The 20221-nt window shown below is 39.2% G+C and overlaps 1 protein-coding gene across 4 annotated transcripts in view; it reads left to right on the top strand.

The window, feature by feature from the left end:
* Positions 1–20221, top strand: part of LPIN2 (lipin 2) — a 91331-nt gene that overhangs the window by 63939 nt on the left and 7171 nt on the right. For all 4 annotated transcript variants that reach the window (XM_006139030.4, XM_006139028.4, XM_006139027.4 and 1 more), the window contains exons 8-18: positions 63–162; positions 3700–3887; positions 5283–5376; positions 5781–5850; positions 5966–6055; positions 7603–7685; positions 8812–8956; positions 10351–10499; positions 16912–16998; positions 18857–19009; positions 19968–20082. In XM_006139030.4, the coding sequence (XP_006139092.2) occupies positions 63–162; positions 3700–3887; positions 5283–5376; positions 5781–5850; positions 5966–6055; positions 7603–7685; positions 8812–8956; positions 10351–10499; positions 16912–16998; positions 18857–19009; positions 19968–20082 (1274 nt within the window). The remainder of the gene's footprint in view (positions 1–62; positions 163–3699; positions 3888–5282; positions 5377–5780; positions 5851–5965; positions 6056–7602; positions 7686–8811; positions 8957–10350; positions 10500–16911; positions 16999–18856; positions 19010–19967; positions 20083–20221) is intronic.

Raw genomic sequence — 20221 nt, 5'->3', positions numbered from 1 at the left:
ACAACACTGTATTTAATACATGTTTTAATTCAAAACAAACTATTTGTTGTGGCAATCAACAGGGATGCAGAAGCGAAGCCAACACCAGGGGCCTCATGATATTTACTTGGATGACTTGAAGGCTTTGGAACCTGAAGTTGCGGCACTCTACTTTCCCAAAAGGTAGCTTGGGTTTAGTGTTCTAATATGGCAAGGCTTATATTGCAAAATAATTCATCTGTTAGGTTTAGGAGTGGATGAGGTAAACAATGGACCCAATCCTTGTTCAAAATTCAAGTCCATCTTTGAGCTTTTAGAGTAAATAATATGATCTATCCGTGTTGAACTTGTTCTGTACACTTCTCTGCTGCTGGTTTTGGCAAGAAGGCGAGACAATGAAATGAAATGCTATGAAATGCTACTATATGATAGCATATGATATGAAATGCTACTATTGTGGTATTTCCATCCCAACTGAAATGGGAAAGTTTAAACTTTATAGCTATTTTGGGAAGCAGTATTATTCCCAGTAATTTATCCTAGTGATCATGTGTTTTACCTTTTAACTAGCATCACTGTTTTCATGGAATGAAATGTGTGTCCTTAGTGTTATGTAAACGTGGGGGATTTTTGTTAGAAAACATATATAACTGAGTTAAAGCCCTTTTTCCTATTTATGTAATTAAAATGCTTTAACTCCTAAAATAGTCTCCAGTATGTCTTTCAAGAAGACCTTTAAAAAGAAACATCTAAATTCTACAAACTTTACAAATGGCCATAAAGCATCCAATATATCTGCTTAATTTCAGAGAGAATCAGTAGCAGTAGAAAAGGTGAAATATGATACATCTAACAGTTTTAGTTATTCCTCTCTCTCACTGAATTCAACTGTCAGCTTTAGGGCTGTATCATATGTGATCAGAGATACTTAACACCCTAGCTGGGGAACCTAAGGCCCAGGGCTTGATATGGCCCCTGGCTTGCCTGGATCCAGCCCTCAAGGCTCAGGACTCCCCCCCTCCCCCCCAACATTGGGGACCCCACACTGGCACTCCAGCCCCCCTGCTGCCCCACCACAGGCAGCCTGTGCCCACCTAGACTTTGGTGTGTGAGGGAACTATGGGAGTGTCCTCCTTCTTATTGAGGGCCACATCAGCTGAGGGTTGGTTTGTTTTTGCATCTCACTTGTATGTGGTTCCCAACTAATTTTTCTGTGGTTCAGTGGCCCCTGGCCCAAAAAGGTTCTCCACCCTTTGTTAACACTTATTTTGTCAGGGAAATTTAACAATTACATGTGTAAATAGTGGCATGCAGAATTGGTGGAAGAAACATGTGTACTTTAATTCCTGTTCTTTTTAATTGATGGACTCTAAAGTTAAAATTGTGCCATGAGAATCCTGGAAGTTAAATGGCCCAGGACTGGGGATTTTCTTTATCAAGTCTGCAAGTTATCAGTCAGAGGTTCATGGAATTGACACCACCATCTTTTTCTTCATAGCTAGATGTTGAGGGTACCACTTTCCTATGGGAACATAGGGTAATTTAGAAAAGCTAATCTAGTCTATTCCCCTGTCAAAGGCAGCATTCTCTTATGTATTTTGTCTTGATGTAAGTGACTAATCGACTACCTGATAAACATATTCTTATCTGGTAGTCGAGTTACTACTCAACTAGTGGCTCTTCCCTCCCCCGCTGTCTATATTTCAAAGGCAGAGGTACAGTGGGGATAGCGAGCACAATCTTTCTCCTTATTGAGTAGTCGATGGAAATTCCATCAACTACTTCATTAGCTGATTAATTGAAATGTAACATCCCTAATTTTGTCCAGTATGATTGACTCAGTTTTCTTAGACTATAGTCCATAGTGTTAAGCCTGCAATAAAGATTAAGGAAAATCATTTTTATTAAAATAGTATTTTGTTATAGCCAAGCATGGATTATTTGTAGAGCTCTGCAAATCTGTAGATAACTGCTTTCTATCCACAGGTATCTGCATCTACAGATATGGATGCGGATATCTGCTGCTCATTTTTGAAGATACAGATACGGATGCAGTTGTATCTGTGCAAGGCTCTAATTATTTGAAGGTTTCAGGGCATCCAAAACCTTCGGATAACTAGGGGGAACAATTTAGCAGGATTTGAACTTGAACCCTAATGTGATCTCAATTTTTTTAAAAAACTGTTGGTCTGCTCCTCCTTTCCCCAATGGCTTGAAAACTGCAAGCATGACACCTAGTCAACAAGGGACCATCTGTCCTGTTCCTCATTCTCCCTTGGGTTTTCTTTTCCTACATGATACCTCTGTAGCTGAAGTTGCTCCTGAGTTCTGTAAGAGCTCAGAACTCCTCTGTAGTTTGGGAACTGAGAGAAAAATGGGGTGAATGAGAACTGGGATTATTTAGTTAGGGTTGGTCCTGCGTTGGGAAGGGGGCTGGACTCATTGACCTCCTGAGGTCTCTTCCAGCCTTACGATTCTCTGATTCTATAATTTAGCATTTCTTGGGAGCAGGACTGATGCTTCTCCCTCCAACTGCAGAGCTCCTTTATTTGTGGAAACAGCTAGTTTTGGAAGGACTGAGGGAACAGGAGGAACTCCATTGAATTGGCCTTGGGAGAAACATATGTTCCGTGATGTTGATCCTTGTTCTTTTCCAAAGCTCTAAGGAACATTTTTCAGTTAATAGGGTTATAGATAAGTGAATGTACATAATCAAGGTTTTAATTTGCTTAAAATGGGAGTTAGTGAAAGAAAAGAACTCTGAGCCATAGCAGCACAACAATCATTTTATGAAGAAACAAAAATTAGTTTGTCTTTGCCTCAAGACTCTACTTTCTATAATATCACTTACAAAAACTCTGCTAACCATATGAACTGCAGTTGTGAACTCCAAAAGGACAAAACTTTTGCAGATCTGAATTCCCTTCCTATGTTAAGCAGTTGCCAGTCTTAAATTGCATCAGCCATAATCTAGGATGCCCAAATTATCTAAACTACTCCTGATTTTTCCAATGTGTTGGAGTGGCACTGAGGCCTTCATAAAATCAAAACTTAGTGTTATAGCACTGGAAATACAAATGTAAACTTTTGCTAGTTCTCCCATGTCAAAAAAATACTCCCAGTATCGTAAGCTTAAAATAGTTATTTATATCTAGTATACCAAAACACATCTATTTCATTGTTTGAATAGAAGTGGAGTCTAACATGGCCAACCTAAGGAAATTGCTTCAACTTGGTGAGCGGATCAACTTTATGAACTTACATGTGTGGGATTTTTTTTTAAAGCAGCATTGTTTCTCTAAACTGGATATACTCATTGAATCCAGATGGCAAGAAGATAAATTTAAAATATTTACTAATTAAACTAATAGATTTACTTCTACTGATAGTATGCCTATTCAATACAAGCAGGCAGATTTATCTAAAAGTAATCTACCAAGCAATGTCAGCTAATAGTGCTGAGATGAAAGGAAACATCAGCGAGTGGAAATGTCTTGCATTAACATCAGGATTCACAGAAACTCAGATTTCCTTTTTCAGAAAAGAAAATCTGGTGATTGTAGAACAAATCTTCAGTTTATAATAAAATATATTTTAAATACAAGCAGTTTTGTTTAATATCATGCTTCACATAATAGTGTGGTTGGATATAACTTAAAATACATACAAATGCATATGCAAGAGAATTACATACACAAAATATGAATTCCTTTCCTCTAGTGATTCTGATCCAAGTTCCAGACAGTGGACTGAGTCAGATACCCTCTCTGGTTCCCAGTCACCACAGTCAGTGGAAAGTGCTGCTGCAGACAGTGGCACAGAGTGCATGTCTGATTCTGCTATGGATTTGCCTGATGTCACGCTTTCTGTCTGTGGCGGTCTAAGTGAAAATGGAGAGATATCTAAAGGTATGTCAGAAGCTAAATCAAATTAAACCAGAAATGCAATTTAAGTACAACCTAATGATGTTACTTGGAGTTGTTAGTGCTCTATTTTAGAAGACTGCCTTATTGTACTCTAGATATACAAAATATTTTTAATTTTGATCTATGTAGGGAAGCATGAGAGCTGAAAACATGTTTTGTATTTTATATGCTTTGGGTAAATTAACTACTGTGGAATCCCATATACAGTATAAACTCAAATATTTGCAAAATATAGACAATGGTGCATTCATATTATGGAGGTCAGTCTAAAACTAGATAAGAATCTTCTTTTTCCTGACAGCTGTTTCTCTCCTGCCACACCATGTGAAATATCTGACTCTGTTTATTGTTGGCTTCCTCCACATTGCTTGTTTTGCCATTTCATAAAGCATTAAAACTGGTATTCCTATCCCTTTGCTTGATAGATTTTCTTTTTAATCTCTTGTGCAGCTAGAGAAAGGATGACAAATGTAATTATCTTGAACTATCCTACTTTAAAAGTAGATATTCATCTTTTTCCCTCCCAAAATGTTTTGTTGTTCTAATCTTTACAAATCACATTGGTTTTATCTAGATTTTCCTGCTTGATATTCACACACTGTAGAAAGTGAAAGTTTGCCATGCATTCTTCTTACTCTTTTCTTCTTAAATGTAACTTATTTTGTGAACATTATAAGATATTTAAATGTTAGTGTCTGTTTTATTCAATGTTCAAGTTTTGCTATAATAATCCTTCTCTCCAGCTGCCAGAGGGAGCTTAATTTTTCATGTAAAGCCCAAGATCAATACATATGTTGAATGTGTATCTTGGTGAGGTAATTTGTAGAAGGTATAAAAATCAGACTTGATTTTTTTTAAAAAAACAGCTTTTTATCATTCATTTTCATGCAAGGGGGTTCATGTACTGGAAGGAGACCTCCACTGCATTAATACTGAATTTCTGTTAAACTGCATAGTTACCATCTCAAGATGTAATCAGTATTGGGTACTACTTTGGCACTTACTAACAATAGTTAGTTGTGGGCCCATGTGTAGGTTTTGTGATTTGATCCTTACATTTTCTTTTAGATAAGCGAATTAGTCTCTATTTCCCTCCTGGTACTTCCTTACTTTTCATTACTGTGGCTGGTGGAGTGCAAGTCTGGAAGACTGCAACTGAGAAAATATTAGTGGTAGCTTTTCATGTTTTTTCACCTATGAAGTAAACAATTTTCAGGATCTCTTTTGTCTGAATCTAGAAAATCAGCAAAGGTAATTGAAAGTTCAACGAAAATGATGTATTAGTTTGTATACAAGTCACCTGACTTATTAAAGGCAATCTCAAAAAGAAGAAGCTAAATTGTTTGATTTAATTGACAAAGTATCCTTGTATTACAGAAAAATTCATGGAACATATTATTACTTACAATGAATTTGCTGAAAATCCAGGACTCATAGATAATCCTAATCTAGTAATAAGGATTTACAACAGGTAATTTCCCATTACTATGCAATGTTTACGTCTGATAGCTTTCTTTTTTCATTTCTACATTTTAAAGGTGGTATATTTTTCCATTTTAGTTCTAATTTATATCTCCATATTTATTTTGTATATGTGATCTTTTGCTCATGCAACATGCCTTTTGAATTGCAGGTTAAAGCCAACTGTGCATCTTCTAAAGCAAGATCTTGCAGCATTCATCACTAACACTAAACAGTGTGCATTAGGAAAATTATCCAGCTTGTAGCAAACATTAGTTGCATATTTTATGTGCAACCTTCCACAAAAATCAAACTATTTTTAATATGCAAAGAGCATGTTGTATGCTAATCAGTTATTTCTACTGAATTCAGTCCTTGTTGTAGCTTCTCATCAATACTATCTCCTTAAACCAGGTACTATAACTGGGCATTGGCTGCTCCCATGATTCTCAGCTTACAGGTGTTCCAGAAAAGTTTGCCTAAGGTAAATTAACAGAAACTTGTACTTTAATGCAACTTGTATGTACAGTAATACCTAACTATAATTTTAAGTTGTGTGTGTAATATATATACAAATTAATTAAACTAAATATTTTCAGGCTACAGTAGAGTCTTGGGTTAAAGAGAAGATGCCCAAGAAATCTGGAAGATGGTGGTTCTGGCGCAAGAAAGAGAGCATGGCTAAACAAGTAATTGAAGTCCACTCTGTCTTTTAATGGTTATGTTAACCAAAATCAAGTGAATTTTTGCACTTTAAATGGACCATCCAAAATGGACATTACAAAATGTGCTGGTCAGATCTTTGGTGATCAGTACTGTAATACTTCATGTTCAATTATTCATCAATGTAATCTAACTATTTAAACTGCTTTTGAGGTTTAGAGATTAAAATATCACAATATTACAAATTTGTTGCAGTTAGTTCATATTGAAGGATTTTAAGGATTGTTTAAATGCTTCATAGTTTGAAAGGTGGGGGTGGGCATGAATTGCAGCACATGCTAGCATGCTACACTCTAACTCCACTGTGTGGATGCAGCTGGCACAAATTAAAATGATTGGGTATCTTTTAATTCGTCAGCATTCACATGAGGGACTTTTGTGCTGCAATTGACACTCAAACAGTCCCCACTGTGAGGCCATGTAGACATAGCTTTTATTTCAGGTTGTTACGGTAAATCCTCAGTTCTCTTCAAAATTACTTTTCAAATAATTTATGCTGTATTTTGGGAACTTCTATGAAAATAAGAGGACAATAGAAAAATGGACAATGTTCTATCTGTCCTCCCCTTACATGATTACAGTACTCTAATTTTGACTGTCTATTTTAGGTTGATTTAAGCTTTCTTCCAATACTTTCAACATTAATTTCTTTACCTTCTTAACATTCATTCAGCATTTTTTAGTTTATTTTTAGTGAATTTAATGTTTGTAATAGTTGTTGGATGGAGAAGCCTTGATAGCTACAAAATGGCCAGTAACTGCCAATTTTCATTTGTACTCCCCTGCACACATGGCACGACACCAAGCTTGGACAGGTCTACTTCTAAAGATGGCTCTCTCCAAGCTCATTCTTGGTCTTTAATGTGCTACTGAAAAAGATGTAAATTTTACAATTTCTATTATAAGAACACAGGCCTGGCCTTAGGACAAGGTGAGCTAGGCTCTTACCTTGGGCCCTGTGTTGCCTCCCTCGGGAACTGTTGCTGGCACAGAGTGCCCGAGGGAGGCAACACCTGTGTCTGCCTGCCCAACTGCTCACTTGCTGCCCTTCCTGGGAGCCGCCCAGCAGTACGGCACAGCCAACCACAGCATGCCACCTTGGGCTCTACAAACTCTTTGGCCAGACCTGCTAGGATCAAGACCACTAAACACTAGTCTTGTACTGATTTTATCCTTTTTCTTTTTGTTCTAAGTGTATTGTTAGCAAGATTTGGCTATAGATGGTGCACCAGAAAGAGCCTGATAAGAACATTTATTTATATGAATTAGTATCTGGTCTGAAGAGTCCTTCCTGTTTTCCTACAAAATGAAATAGTTTGAGGAAAAATGATCTGTGGAAGAATCTTTTATGAAGTAGTTCCCATAATGAGCAAGTTTGAGTATCTCATACAGATAGAGTAGCAAATTTACTGTTTATATGATAGCTATTTGCTTATGCCCAAAATTTAAACTAGTTCTTATCAGTGTTGATGCCTATAATATTGGTATATTCTTGATTCTTGTGGTGCCTTAGCTACCAGAGGCGAAGGATGGGAAGTCTGAGGCACAAAGAACAAATGATTTGCCAACAGCTACAAAAGAACAAGTTAATAGCAGGTATGTTTCTTGTTTGCAAACTTGTAAGTGTCATGATTTTGGAGAATTCAATGGGAATTTATTGTGGGAAGAAACTTTTCATCTGAACTACTAAACAAAAACAGATGGCTTTGGCCAGCAGTTCCACAAGAAACTGTGTGTAAGTAAACAGTTTAGGCATTGCTGCAACGCTTGTGATCTCCTCCTAAAATCATGAGAATATAATTGGGTGTCTGTCTGGTTTCTTACTATAAAATCCTAATGTTCATTGGTTGATTTGCACTATCTGTCTTTTTTGGTGATATACTAACAATAAAACTAATACTGAATGTAGTGAGTCACCCAAGAATATAGTTGAGAACTAGTAGTAACCAGCACAAAACTTCTTTCTATCTAGTGTGGGCTGTTAAAGTAAGTACCATTAATGTTTTGTTCCCCTTGACTCTCCAAGATTTTAGGAAATTATGAGGTAAGGTTTAGGAAAGTAGTGTGCCAAAGTAGGAGGAATACCTCAGAAAAACAGAAATGTAACTCCAACTTTTAAAAATTCTAAAACTTCACATTAATTGCCAGATAAATAAAAGCATACAAGTAATCTTTAGGAGTGAGCTGCTAAATTGTGTAATTTATTAGTTTTAATCTTTGGTTCTCAGAGAGCTGTTGCAATGAATTATTACAAAGCACTACAACTCGTCCAATATCCCTCTTCATCTGTGGTGTACCTCGTTCAACAGCACAGCAGTAGTGACAACCTGGTCTTATGTCCCTACTCATTCTGAGCCAGTTCAAATGTAAATCACATTATTTTGGGGCTTCATCAATACCAGAATGTTATAAGACTTCTCTACACTACTAGCACATGCTAGCCCTGATTTAACACATGCACACTGTAAACCTCACTAATCTGTAATGGAATTTCCCATGGTAAGTGGGACATTGCCAGATTAATAGGCAAATACACACACTATCCCTAAATTAAATCTGTACATCTCAAGGAATAATTTTCTCAATGCCAGTGACAAATCCTTGATAGAAGCAGATATCTTGATACCTATAATTGGTCTCTACACATGAAAAGACATGAGTTTTAGGCTAATAAGAAAATATTTTCTACAGTTTACTTTTATTTTGCTTGATATCACATTAGGCCGACAGAAGATGATTCTTCTAGTGATGAAGGGTCACAAGAGCTGAAAGAATCCCTAAAAATAGATTCTGTCCCAATGGAACATCAAAGTCATGGAAACACTACCTCTTATAAGAAGTCACTTAGATTGTCTTCAGACCAAATAGTAAGTGGTACATTTTGTATGTAGATGATATCATGATAGTAGACTATTTTTTCATATTGAGTTTTTCAATAAACTTGCTACAGTAATCATTGAACTTACGTTTCTAATAAAAAAAATATGAGACTCACTTATATGGAGTCCTAATTTAGCATTTTGGACAAGTAACAGCAGGATTGAAAGGATGTCTGCTTTCTTGTACTAGTTAAGAGAACTGCAGCCTTTGACTTTGTACTTTGGCCTTGTGATCAAAAATCATCTAGAAAATATATTATTGGTAATTGTAGTCCATATTTTTTTCTGCAGGAAATGGTCAAACTGCTGCATCAATACACTGTCAATGTGTTATATTATACACCCTCTTATAATGGCCGTGACATTGACTCATAACTGTACAGTCCAATTCTGAATGTGATTCTTAAACTTAACTAATTTTAGAAGCACTAATAGTCCAAAATATTTGACCGTTCTTTCTCATCAAGGGAATAATTTAATTTTTGTCCCTTTTTGGAGTGACACATACATGTAGGAAATAACATAACACAAAGACTGCATCCACATTGGAAGAGTGGGGACCTATAACTTATCCGTGGTGTCACTTCAACACAATCGCAGGTGTAGAAGCTGCAATGCAGCCAGGCCTCTGGAGTCTTTATTAATATTCTGTCCTGACTTACTCTAAACAGACTTAGGTCACATAGTGGTAAAAACAGATAAATCCTGACATCACTACAGATTCCATTAGTAGAGTTCCATCAGTGTTGAATTCTGGTCCTATTTTTGCTAGTAAAGACAAGAAGAAAAAAAAACAGTTTCTTCCTAGATGAGGCAGAGGCACATATGAGTATTAACAAAAGATGTCTGAGGTATATAGATATTACAGATGACTTTGTATAGGTAATGTAAGAGAACTACTGTATTATCAGATATAAATAGAAACTCTATGAATTGTATCTTTCCCAATCTTGTCTATTTGTAGCAATGAAAATTTACTCATAATAAACAATGGCAAAGCATTTTTAGGAAGGAGACGCACAATGTTTTACATTTATTTTATTTACCGGAAGATAATTGTTGATGTAGAATAATGCTAACATGAAATTGAGGATATGTTCCCCTTTACTAGCAGATAGACACAGTTGGGAAATTACCAGGATTCTTTCTTTTGATAGGTCAGGGGATGGGATATTGTATCTGGATAGTGCTCCACCTAATATTGGATTCTTGAGCAATGGCTTTAATTTGAGAAAGCAGCAAACACATAATTTACAAATCATATTTAATCTGATTACGCAAATAGATGTGTATGAGCATACATGGCATTTCCTATAATGCTTTTCTGATTTACAAATTCTTAACTTTGCAAAACACTTGAATAATTTTGGTTTACTTTTAAGGCAAAGCTGAGGCTCAAAGAAGGCCCAAATGATGTTGTGTTTAGTATTACAACTCAATATCAAGGTACTTGCCGCTGTGCAGGAACAATATATCTCTGGAACTGGAATGATAAAATCATCATCTCTGATATTGATGGAACAATAACAAAGTAAGTACCATTAAATTATATTTGCTTTTATTTAAAATTTTGAATGATGTTTCAGTAGTTAATTATGCCCTCCTTTGAAGAGCTTAGAAAGAAGGTTTCAAAGGGAGCTTAATTCCAGTATGTCCTCTAAATTTACATCAGAGAGAATTCTAATGAAAAATGGCTGATTACTTTATTCAGTGTTTTTTGACTGCAGTTTGTACTGTTGCTTACAGTAATCTGATTGTTTTAAAAGAATATGAATGTAGCAGTATTGGTTTTAGTGAGTTCTTGTGTTGTTTTTCCTTCCGGTTTAATGGGTAGTTTGAAACTGGGTATAGTGATTTGATGTTGGATAGTGGGCTCACTAATAGCTCAGTCCAGATTAGATACCGAAGCTTTGCTGTAATCTTTAGATTCTTCTTTGAGTGGTGTTCCCTTGGATACTCCACTGTTGGTGACAGATTGCCTGGAGCTGCAAATTGCAGCACTGCAAAGCAGTTTCCCCCCCATCGGGCCATGCATGCGCAGGAGGCGACTCGTAGCACTGCCACCTGAGTGCCCAACATGCCCAGCCTGGTCCCTCCCCTTCAGTTTCTCTTCAACTGTCCTTGGCTGCGGACTGAGCTTCAACACGCTTCTTACTCTCTTTACCTTAGGCAGTTCTTTAGTGTTTGGACAGTTGTTTTGTAGACTTAGTGTTAGGAATTCATGTAAATAGTTTCCCTCGTTCACTTTTACCTTTTAAAATATATATTTTCTTTCCCTCAAGGGATTTGACAGAGGCACTAGCCGCTCAAGGGCGGCGCGAACTGGGCTTCTTCTGATTCTCCACTCCTCTTCAAAAAACCCCAAACCAAACAAACAACAATGAAATAACAAGTAATAACAAACCAAAAGAAAGGACAACATTAACATGTCTGCCTCCTCAGGCTTTAAATAATGTACTACCAGGAGGCCATACCAGTATCTGATGGCCATTCCCTATGCATATGTTGCTTGGGAGAAGTCCACATTCCGCAAAAGTGCAAGCACTATTCTAGGCTGACGGCAAGAGTGAGAAAAGATAGACCGCTCCACCTCAGAATAATACTATTCGACAAGGCCGTTCAGCCTGCTGAGGCACAAAGCGCCTCTTGTACTCAAGAGGGGTCTCCAAAGAAAAGGGGAGAGACCGGGAACCTTAGGGAGCCCTGCCATGAAATCAGCAGGCAGAGTTCATACTTCAGCATAATCACCAGTGCATGCCTCTTCAGTGCTGAGAGAAGCCCAGGGGTGCTCTAGGCTCTTGGTGCTGCAGAGGAGCCCTGCATTGCAAAAAGCTACAGCGCCACAGGCAAAAGCAGCAAGCTCGAACAAGCCAGCACTGCCTTCAATGCTGCCACCCTCAGCTCCAGCCGCACCAGCACTGGCATTTGACTCAGGCCTGAAGTTGACTCTGTTGATAACTGGGGGTATGTCTACACTACCCCCCTAGTTCGAACTAGCGGGGTAATGTAGGCATACCGCACTTGCAAATGAAGCCCGGGATTTGCATTTGCATTTCACGAGGAGTAACGGTAGTTCGAACTAGGAAGCCTAGTTCGAACTACCTAGTTCGTGCCCTGTGTAGCCGCGCTGCACGGGGTTCGAACCAGCGGGGTTTTAAAAATGGCGGCTCCCCGCTTATGCAAATGAAGCCCGGGAAATTCAAATCCCGGACTTCATTTGCAAGTGCGGTATGCCTACATTACCCTCCTAGTTCGAACTAGGAGGGTAGTGTAGACATACCCTGGCAGAGCTCATTCAGTGCCTGATACTCAGGGCAAACATCATCAGTCATGTCCTGCTGCCACAGATGTATCACCTGCAGTATCTCCAACACGTAGCTCCCCTTGCAGGATTAGGTCTCCAGTACTCTCTGTGCAGTCCCTTACCTGATGATGACCAAATCAGTGCATTCTTATTGCAGCATCCATTACCCGTGGGCTTATCCCCCTCTACCTTACCCACCACAGTGGGTATCATTAGGATCCATATAGTCAGCGGTCCTCAACCCGCTCCACACCAGCAAGAAAACATTTGCCCACACCTAAAGATTCAGAGAAGGAGGGACAGATAGATGACAGGGATCCAGATCCTCATGCATTGGGTATCTCTCCTACAGATGACTCTTCGTCACTGCCAAATGATATGGTCATACCATCTGACAAATGCTCAACTGACAATGTTAAACAGTTTCAAGAGTTATTCAAAAAAGTAGCAACAAGTCCCAATCATTGGCACAGCACACGAGTCAAGACGCGGATCTGTCTACAAGGGAAGCCTTTGTCGACCGCTCCATTATGCCTCGTAAAACGAGGTTTACAGAAGTGGTCGACAAAGGCTTCCCTTGTCGACTGATCCGCATCTTGACTCGCGTGCTATGCCAACGATCAGCTGAGCCAGCACAGCGTGGCGGCCATTTTTATTTTAATGAAGCCGGGGATATTTAAATCCCGGCTTCATTGACTATATCAGGTAGCCTATTTTACATGCCTCTGTCGGCAGAGCCATGTAATCTAGACATACCCATAGAGACATCAGACAAACAATGGCAAATGCCTACATCTATCCAACCTACCAGTAAAAGGTCAGACAAAAATACTTGGTTTCCCCAAAAGACATGGAATTTCTATTCACACACACTCACCAAAATTCTCTGGTTGTAGAGTCAGCTCAACACAGATCTAAACTACCGCAGTATAGAACAGCTAACCAGGACAAAGACCACAATAAGTTATATCTTTTTTAGCAGAAAGGTCTACTCTTTCTTCACACTGCAGCTTAGAATTGGAAATTACTCTTGCCCTCTTGATAAATCATGATTTTGATAATTATTCAAAACTGGGAGAACTCATTGAACACCTCCCTAAATCAGAGACCTATCCAGAAAGCGATAATCCATGAGGGCCACACCATCACACGTACTGCTCTATAAATAGCTTTAGTTGTGGCTAACACTGCAGGCAGAACAATGGCAATAGTGGTTATAGTGAGACAAGCATCCTAGGTACAAATCTTGGAGTTTCCTGCAAGGTTCAATCTAAGGTGGAGGACCTTCCATTGGACAAACAAAAATTATTTGCTTCCAAAACAGAGGAGGTGCTCCATAATAGCAAAGATTCAAGGAACACGCTTCATACACTGGGCAAGTATAATCCACCTTATCAGTGCGAGCAGTATACCCCATATAACCACAACAGATCTGGCTAATATAATTGGCCTCCACAGAGACCTTACAAAGATGCCTGACCTAGACAGTGTCCATAGACAAGGCGCTCCAACTAGGGTCACCCATCTAATACTCAGGCCTCAAAGCAGCACATTTGAAGGTGTGGTCGAGGGTCTTCAGGATCTCCCTCACAATCCAATGCCAACACAACAGTGCCTTCTTTTTACTCACTGTTTGTACTCCCTTCCTAACACACTGGGAGTCCATAACATCAGACCACTGGGTGCTGAAGATAATCTATCCCCTTTAATTCTACCCCTCTATCACATCCCTCTTCAGAGACCCGTCTCACGAGAGCCTGCTACGACAGGAGGTCTACCGCCTCCTACTGCTCGAAGCTATTGAGAGGGTACCCAATGAATTCCATGAAAGAGGGTTCTACTGAAAATATTTCCAGACAGAGGGGGAAAAAACGGTGTTGGAGATGGGTCCTCAGTCTCCACAAACTGAACAAATTTCTTAGGAAGCACCACTTCAAGATGCCAACCACAATCATTTCAGTATTGGAGCAAGGGAACTGGTTTGCAGCCCTCAACCTACAGGACACCTACTTTCACATTGCCATTCACCCAGTACACAGGTGTTACCTTTGCTTCACACTGGGAGCAGACCATTATCAATACAAGGTTCTGCCTTTTGGCCTTTCCTCAGCTCCCCAAGTATTCTCTAAAGTCCTAGCCATAGCCACTGCATACTCATGACAACACATAGTCATCTTTCCATATCTAGATGACTGTTTGATAAAAGTGAGGTCAGGGATGAGACCACCTCCATGGTAAACAAGACCAAAGCTGCCCTCAGTCATATTGGTCTCCTAATCAATGAACAAAAATCAACGTTAGAGCCAGTCTAAGACACAGAGTTAATTGGTGCCCACATCGATTTAGTCTAGGCCTGCACTTACTTACCTCAACAATGATTTGCTGCCATTCAGGCTCTCATCACAGTCATATCCATGAGCTCTTCTACCATAATACCTGCCTCCAGTTGATGGGCCATATGCTTGCAACTACTTACGTGGTCTGTCATGCTCGTTTGCGTTTCTGATGCTTTTAACTATGGATAGCATCTGTCTACACTCCATCCCACCATTCTTTACACAGGAGAGTTACCGTATCCCCAGACGTCCTCATCTCCCTTCGCTGGTGCATGTTGGCAGACAATTTTCTGGCAGGTGTCCCTTTCCACCAACTCAGTCCACAGTGCAAATTACAACAGACACATCCCTTCTGGGTTGGGGAGGTCACCTCGAGGTCACAAACTTAATCGTCTCTCGATGGGGTTGGCCTTCGATAGACCTCTTTGCTTCTCCCCAGAATACCAAATGCTCCCCGATTCTGCTCCAGAGCGAGACTCAACAAAGGCTCCCTTGGGGATGCATTCCTGATCTAATGGAGGGCCCCTCTGCACTACATCTTCCCTCCCCCCGTACCACTTATTCCCAAAGTGCTGCACAAGATCTGCACAGAGGGGGCTCACGTCATTCAACATGGTTCCCATTCTTGCACAGGCCTCCATATCCATTACCATGCCAATATGACCTTCTCTCCCAGAATTGTGGGATGATGCTACAACCTCAGCCACACACTCTTCATCTCCATGCATGGTACCTATCTGGTGCAGGGAACTAGAGTCCTGATGATCCCAACAAGTGAAGGATGTTCTCCTCCACAGTAGAAGACCTTCCACAAGAAAGACTAACCTGCAGAAATGGGCATGTTTCTCTCACAGGTACCAGAGAGCAATGATAGACCCTCATATGTCTCCACTGAATGTCGTCCTCGACTACATACTAGAAATTAAGAGATCAGGACTCTCACTTTCTTCCCTACGAGTTCACCTTTCCACTATAACAGCTTTCCACACTCTGGTGGATGGGCTTTCTCTAATTGCTCACCTGGTTACAAAAAGGTTCTTGAAGGGTCTTGACAACATATACCTGCCCCACAGAGCTCCACCTCCAGCAAGGGACTTGATCTAAAACAAGGTTCGTTTGACCAGGACTCCATTTGAACCCTTGGCCACAGATGCGCTTCCCTTCCTTTTTATGACGGTCTGTTTTTTAATGGCCATTACCTCAGTGAGGAGAGTCAGGGAGCTTGGGGCCCTTATTGCAGAGCCCCCCGTACTATCTTTGCAAAAGACAGTCACACTCAGACCTCACCCAGTATTCCTGCCGAAAGTACGTACAGCATTCCACGTCAATGAACCCATTATATTACCTACCTTCTTTAGTAAGCCCCATGCCTCACCAAGGGACATGATGTTGCACGCCCTTGATATTAGATGAGCATTGGCCGCCGCCTTGGATGGAACCAGATCCTTTCATAAATCTCCGACTTTTTATTTCTATTGCTCAACACTCGAGAGGCACACTTCGCTCATCGAAGCAGATCTTGAAGTGCATAGTGAGATGTCATGCCCTGGCTAATAGACCCTTACACATCATCTACCACAAGCACATTCCAGTTGAGCTATGGCTGCCCCTACAGCCTTTCTGAACAATGTCCCCCCTAAGAGACATTTATCAGGCTGCAATGTGGTTATCAGACCATACTTGGCCAGACATTGTGATAATACCACAACTTGCATCTGCTTTAGTGGTAGCCATTGCAGTCTTATCTACCACTGCTAAGCAATGACTCCGACTCCCTCCATCTGAGTCTTAATACTGCTTTACAGTCACCAACTGTGAAGCACCTACAGGGACATCATTTGAAGAAGAAAAGGGATTATTCATTTGGTGCAGTAACGACTGTTCTTCGATGTGTCCCCACCCATGAGTTCTCCATGATGCTCCCTTCCTCCCCTCTACTTGGAGTCTTAGTTACTCGGGTATAGAAGAGGAACAGAAGGGGAGGGGCCAGGACGCACATGTTGGGTGCTCGGGTGGCAGCTCTGCAAAACGCCTCCTGCACATGCACAGCCAAATGGGGGGAAACTGCTTTGCAATGCTCATTTTGCCGTTCTGGTGACCTGTCACCAACAGTGGAGCACCCATGGGGATACACATCTCAAAGAAAAGTTGTTACTGCACGAAGTAAGTAACTCCCTTATCTGTTGCACAGTGATTCTTTGAATCTTCTACAAATATTTGTTGCAAAACAAATTCGGTGGCATGTATTATTTTAATGTAAAATCTTTCCTTGTATACTTAGTTCCAGTGGTTCTTATTTTCAGGTCTGATGCCTTAGGGCAAATTCTCCCACAGCTTGGCAAGGACTGGACCCATCAAGGCATTGCAAAACTCTATCATTCCATCAATGAGTATGTATCTTACTTTGAAGCAACCAGGTATTTGGGATTACTAACAGAATTAACATTTAATCAGATTAACTGTTTCTAATTTTAGACCTTTTCCATGATCTAAATGACAAAAAAATTAACTGCCAAAACTAAATTATTTTACATTAACAGAAATTTCTCATACATGTATTATTGCTTTGTACATCAGCTATCACTTGGCAATTTGGTTTTTATTATATTTCCAAAGAACAAATTCAAACTTTAACATTTCTCTTACAAGTTATAATTGTTAAAACTAAAGACATTCTTAACTGTTGTGCAGTTTGGGAAGTAGAATTGTAAGTGTTCCTTAGATTGCAGTGAAAGTGTATGATATACTTTTTAAAGAATCATGGAAGTACATAATTATTTTGTGTAAGTTATTTGAAATGTAAATTTATTTGGGCTTAAGTTGTATGCTTTCAGCTATTTATATCTTGCATTGTTTTATACCTATAAGTTACTGAACTTCAGAAGTATAGTAATTATGCTTTTTAAACTAAACTTTTTAAAAAGCATTAGAGTCTAGTAATCTTTTAAATTGTTTACACTTGTTGCTCTCCAGTGTTAGGATCAAATCAGGACAAACACATTTGTAATCTTTAGTGTGACAAACACTTTTTTTTCCTCCAAAAACATTGATGGCACCAGTATTCACCAGCCACTCTGTGAATAGTATTTAGCTGCATTTAGTTTTGTACCTGAGTGATACAAGATAAACAGTTGTTTGGGGATATTTTCAAAAATTATTTTAAGGAGAATTTTTTTTAAATGGATGTTTAGAATCATTGCCTTGACAGATTAGATTCGAAGCTTTGGTACCTTCGTGTTGACCTTGGATATAATGCAGAGGGCCAAGTGTTGCCTCTGGCCATTACTGTCAATTGGAATTGGGCAGAACTCCAAGCAGCTGTCTTAGCTTTGTGGGTCAGATTTCATCAGGCGTTTAAAAATGCATTTGCATCCACTTGCGCACACAACACCAACACACTAATACCTTTCTTGTATAGGTATACTTACATATATAGCCTGTATACATGTTTAAATGCAGATATTTTTATATGAATAGACATCTGCAAGTATATTTTTAGAGCCTTAAAACTCTTTTCAGTAAGTTGGCAATTCTGACATGACATACTATAACTAAGGGCTGGTCTTCACTATCATGGTAAATTGATCTATTTTATGTAACTTCAGTTATGTGATAAATAGTATGACTATGTTGTTAGAGCTACTTATCTTGGGGCTACACTGAACTATGTTGACGGAAAAGTGTTTCTCATCAAATTCCCTTGTGTTTCTTGGGAAGGAGGTGTACACAAATCAATTTAGTATGTCTTCACCAAACCCAGAAAATGGACACTTACTGCAGCAGTGTAGATCTACCGGCAAGTGAAAACATACCCTAAATATTTCTGTCTGGAAGCAACAGCCGGACCTTTTAATATGCAGAGTCCTTATCTGCAAATGCATGTTTAAATAATTGCTATAACTAATGGGGAGGGGGTGTTGATTGGGAGTTAGATATAGCAGGTTTGTTTACAATTTTTCCCCCCCAATTATCAGGAACTACCAGGTTGTGCATAAATCTAGCCTATAACAGTGTGATCTTAATACTTAGTATCTGTTCTCCTTTCCCCTCGCTATTAGGCTTGCTTTTTCAAGACTTTAAATTATTACAGGCTCTTCAAAGGAGGGGCAACCTTCTCTTTCTATGCATGCTGAGTGTACAATGAGATTACTACCCTATTTAGTCTTCTAGGCACTACCATAATACAATGTTGATTTTGGGTAAATGTCTTTACGTGAAATATAAGCTAAGCAGAATAATCTTCCTTAGGAATGGTTACAAGTTTCTGTATTGCTCTGCTCGTGCAATTGGAATGGCAGATATGACAAGGGGGTACTTACATTGGGTGAATGACAAAGGAACAATCTTACCCAGAGGGCCCCTATTGTTGTCCCCCAGCAGCTTATTTTCGGCCTTTCATAGGTAAGTACATGGGTGTTTTATTGCTAATTTTATGTGCGCTAAAAAGGCAAGTAGTGGGAGAAGGTAAATGGAAAAGGCTTTAGAAACTGCATGAAATGGCTGCTTTGTGAACTATCACTATGTCATTGTTCTTATTTTCACCTCTGCAAACTGAAGAGGCCATAGTTTTATTACGACCCCTTGAAACATTTACTGATTCTGAAATATTTCATTTACACCGTAACATTTATAATCACATGCGTCTATTAAAAGCTGTTGCAGCAGATAAAATGTCAGCCTGGTAAATGAGATGTTTATTCACTGCTCTCCCTCCCATCCTGTGACTGACACTTTAACATAAGGTCTGTATATATCAGTAAAATTCTGTCCAGAGAAGTATGGCTGCAAAAACTACAGAGTTGAATGTCTACAAATTTAATCTGGATTCCCTAGCTTTTTGCTACCACACTGAGTGTTCTTACAGCCTTAGGAATTATACGTTGCAAGAAGACTGTAATGATTAACATTACTTTTTTATAAAGAATCCAGAAAGGGTCAGCCTTCTAGATTTGTTACCTAAATATCTGAGAGAATCACTGCTGGAATCTTCAATAGATTAATCACTGATGATAGCCAATTAATGTAAAAGTAATATAGTTTTAGGGGAAGTAAAATAAAAATAAACTGACACACATTGTAGCCAGCAGTTAGAAATTTGGTATGGCATGAAAATTTACCTGCCCAGGCAGAGACATTATAGACCTGTATTTTACTGCAATTTGTGTTAAAGAAGAAAAAAGTTGTGTTAACGATCTTGTAGGGGGGGAAAAACCCACTTTCCCAGCTGATACAATATCTGTACAGTGGAAATTTCAACCACACAACATACTGTGAGAATTCAAACACTAGTTAATAGGGGGAATTAGCTCTCTGAAATGGTGATTTAGGATTCACTGATTGTGTTCAAATTTTATTCTAGAGAAGTGATAGAAAAGAAGCCTGAAAAGTTCAAAATCGAGTGTTTGAATGATATCAAGAACTTGTTTGTGCCAAGTAAACAGCCTTTCTATGCTGCTTTTGGAAACAGGCTCAATGTAAGTCTGCACCTTTCTAAATGTAGGGTCAAAACACCCATTTTATTTGTGAAACAAGGGAAATAAGCAGTTTGTGGTCCTTTTACAAATGTAAGAAGGAAATTGAACAGCTTTTAATTTATTAAACACCTGGTGACAT

This window comes from Pelodiscus sinensis, chromosome 2 (assembly GCF_049634645.1).
Source record: "Pelodiscus sinensis isolate JC-2024 chromosome 2, ASM4963464v1, whole genome shotgun sequence".
NCBI classification, from domain to species: Eukaryota; Metazoa; Chordata; order Testudines; family Trionychidae; genus Pelodiscus; species Pelodiscus sinensis.
The sequence above is the reverse complement of the archived record's forward strand: the minus strand, read 5'-3'. Positions and strand labels throughout refer to the sequence as shown.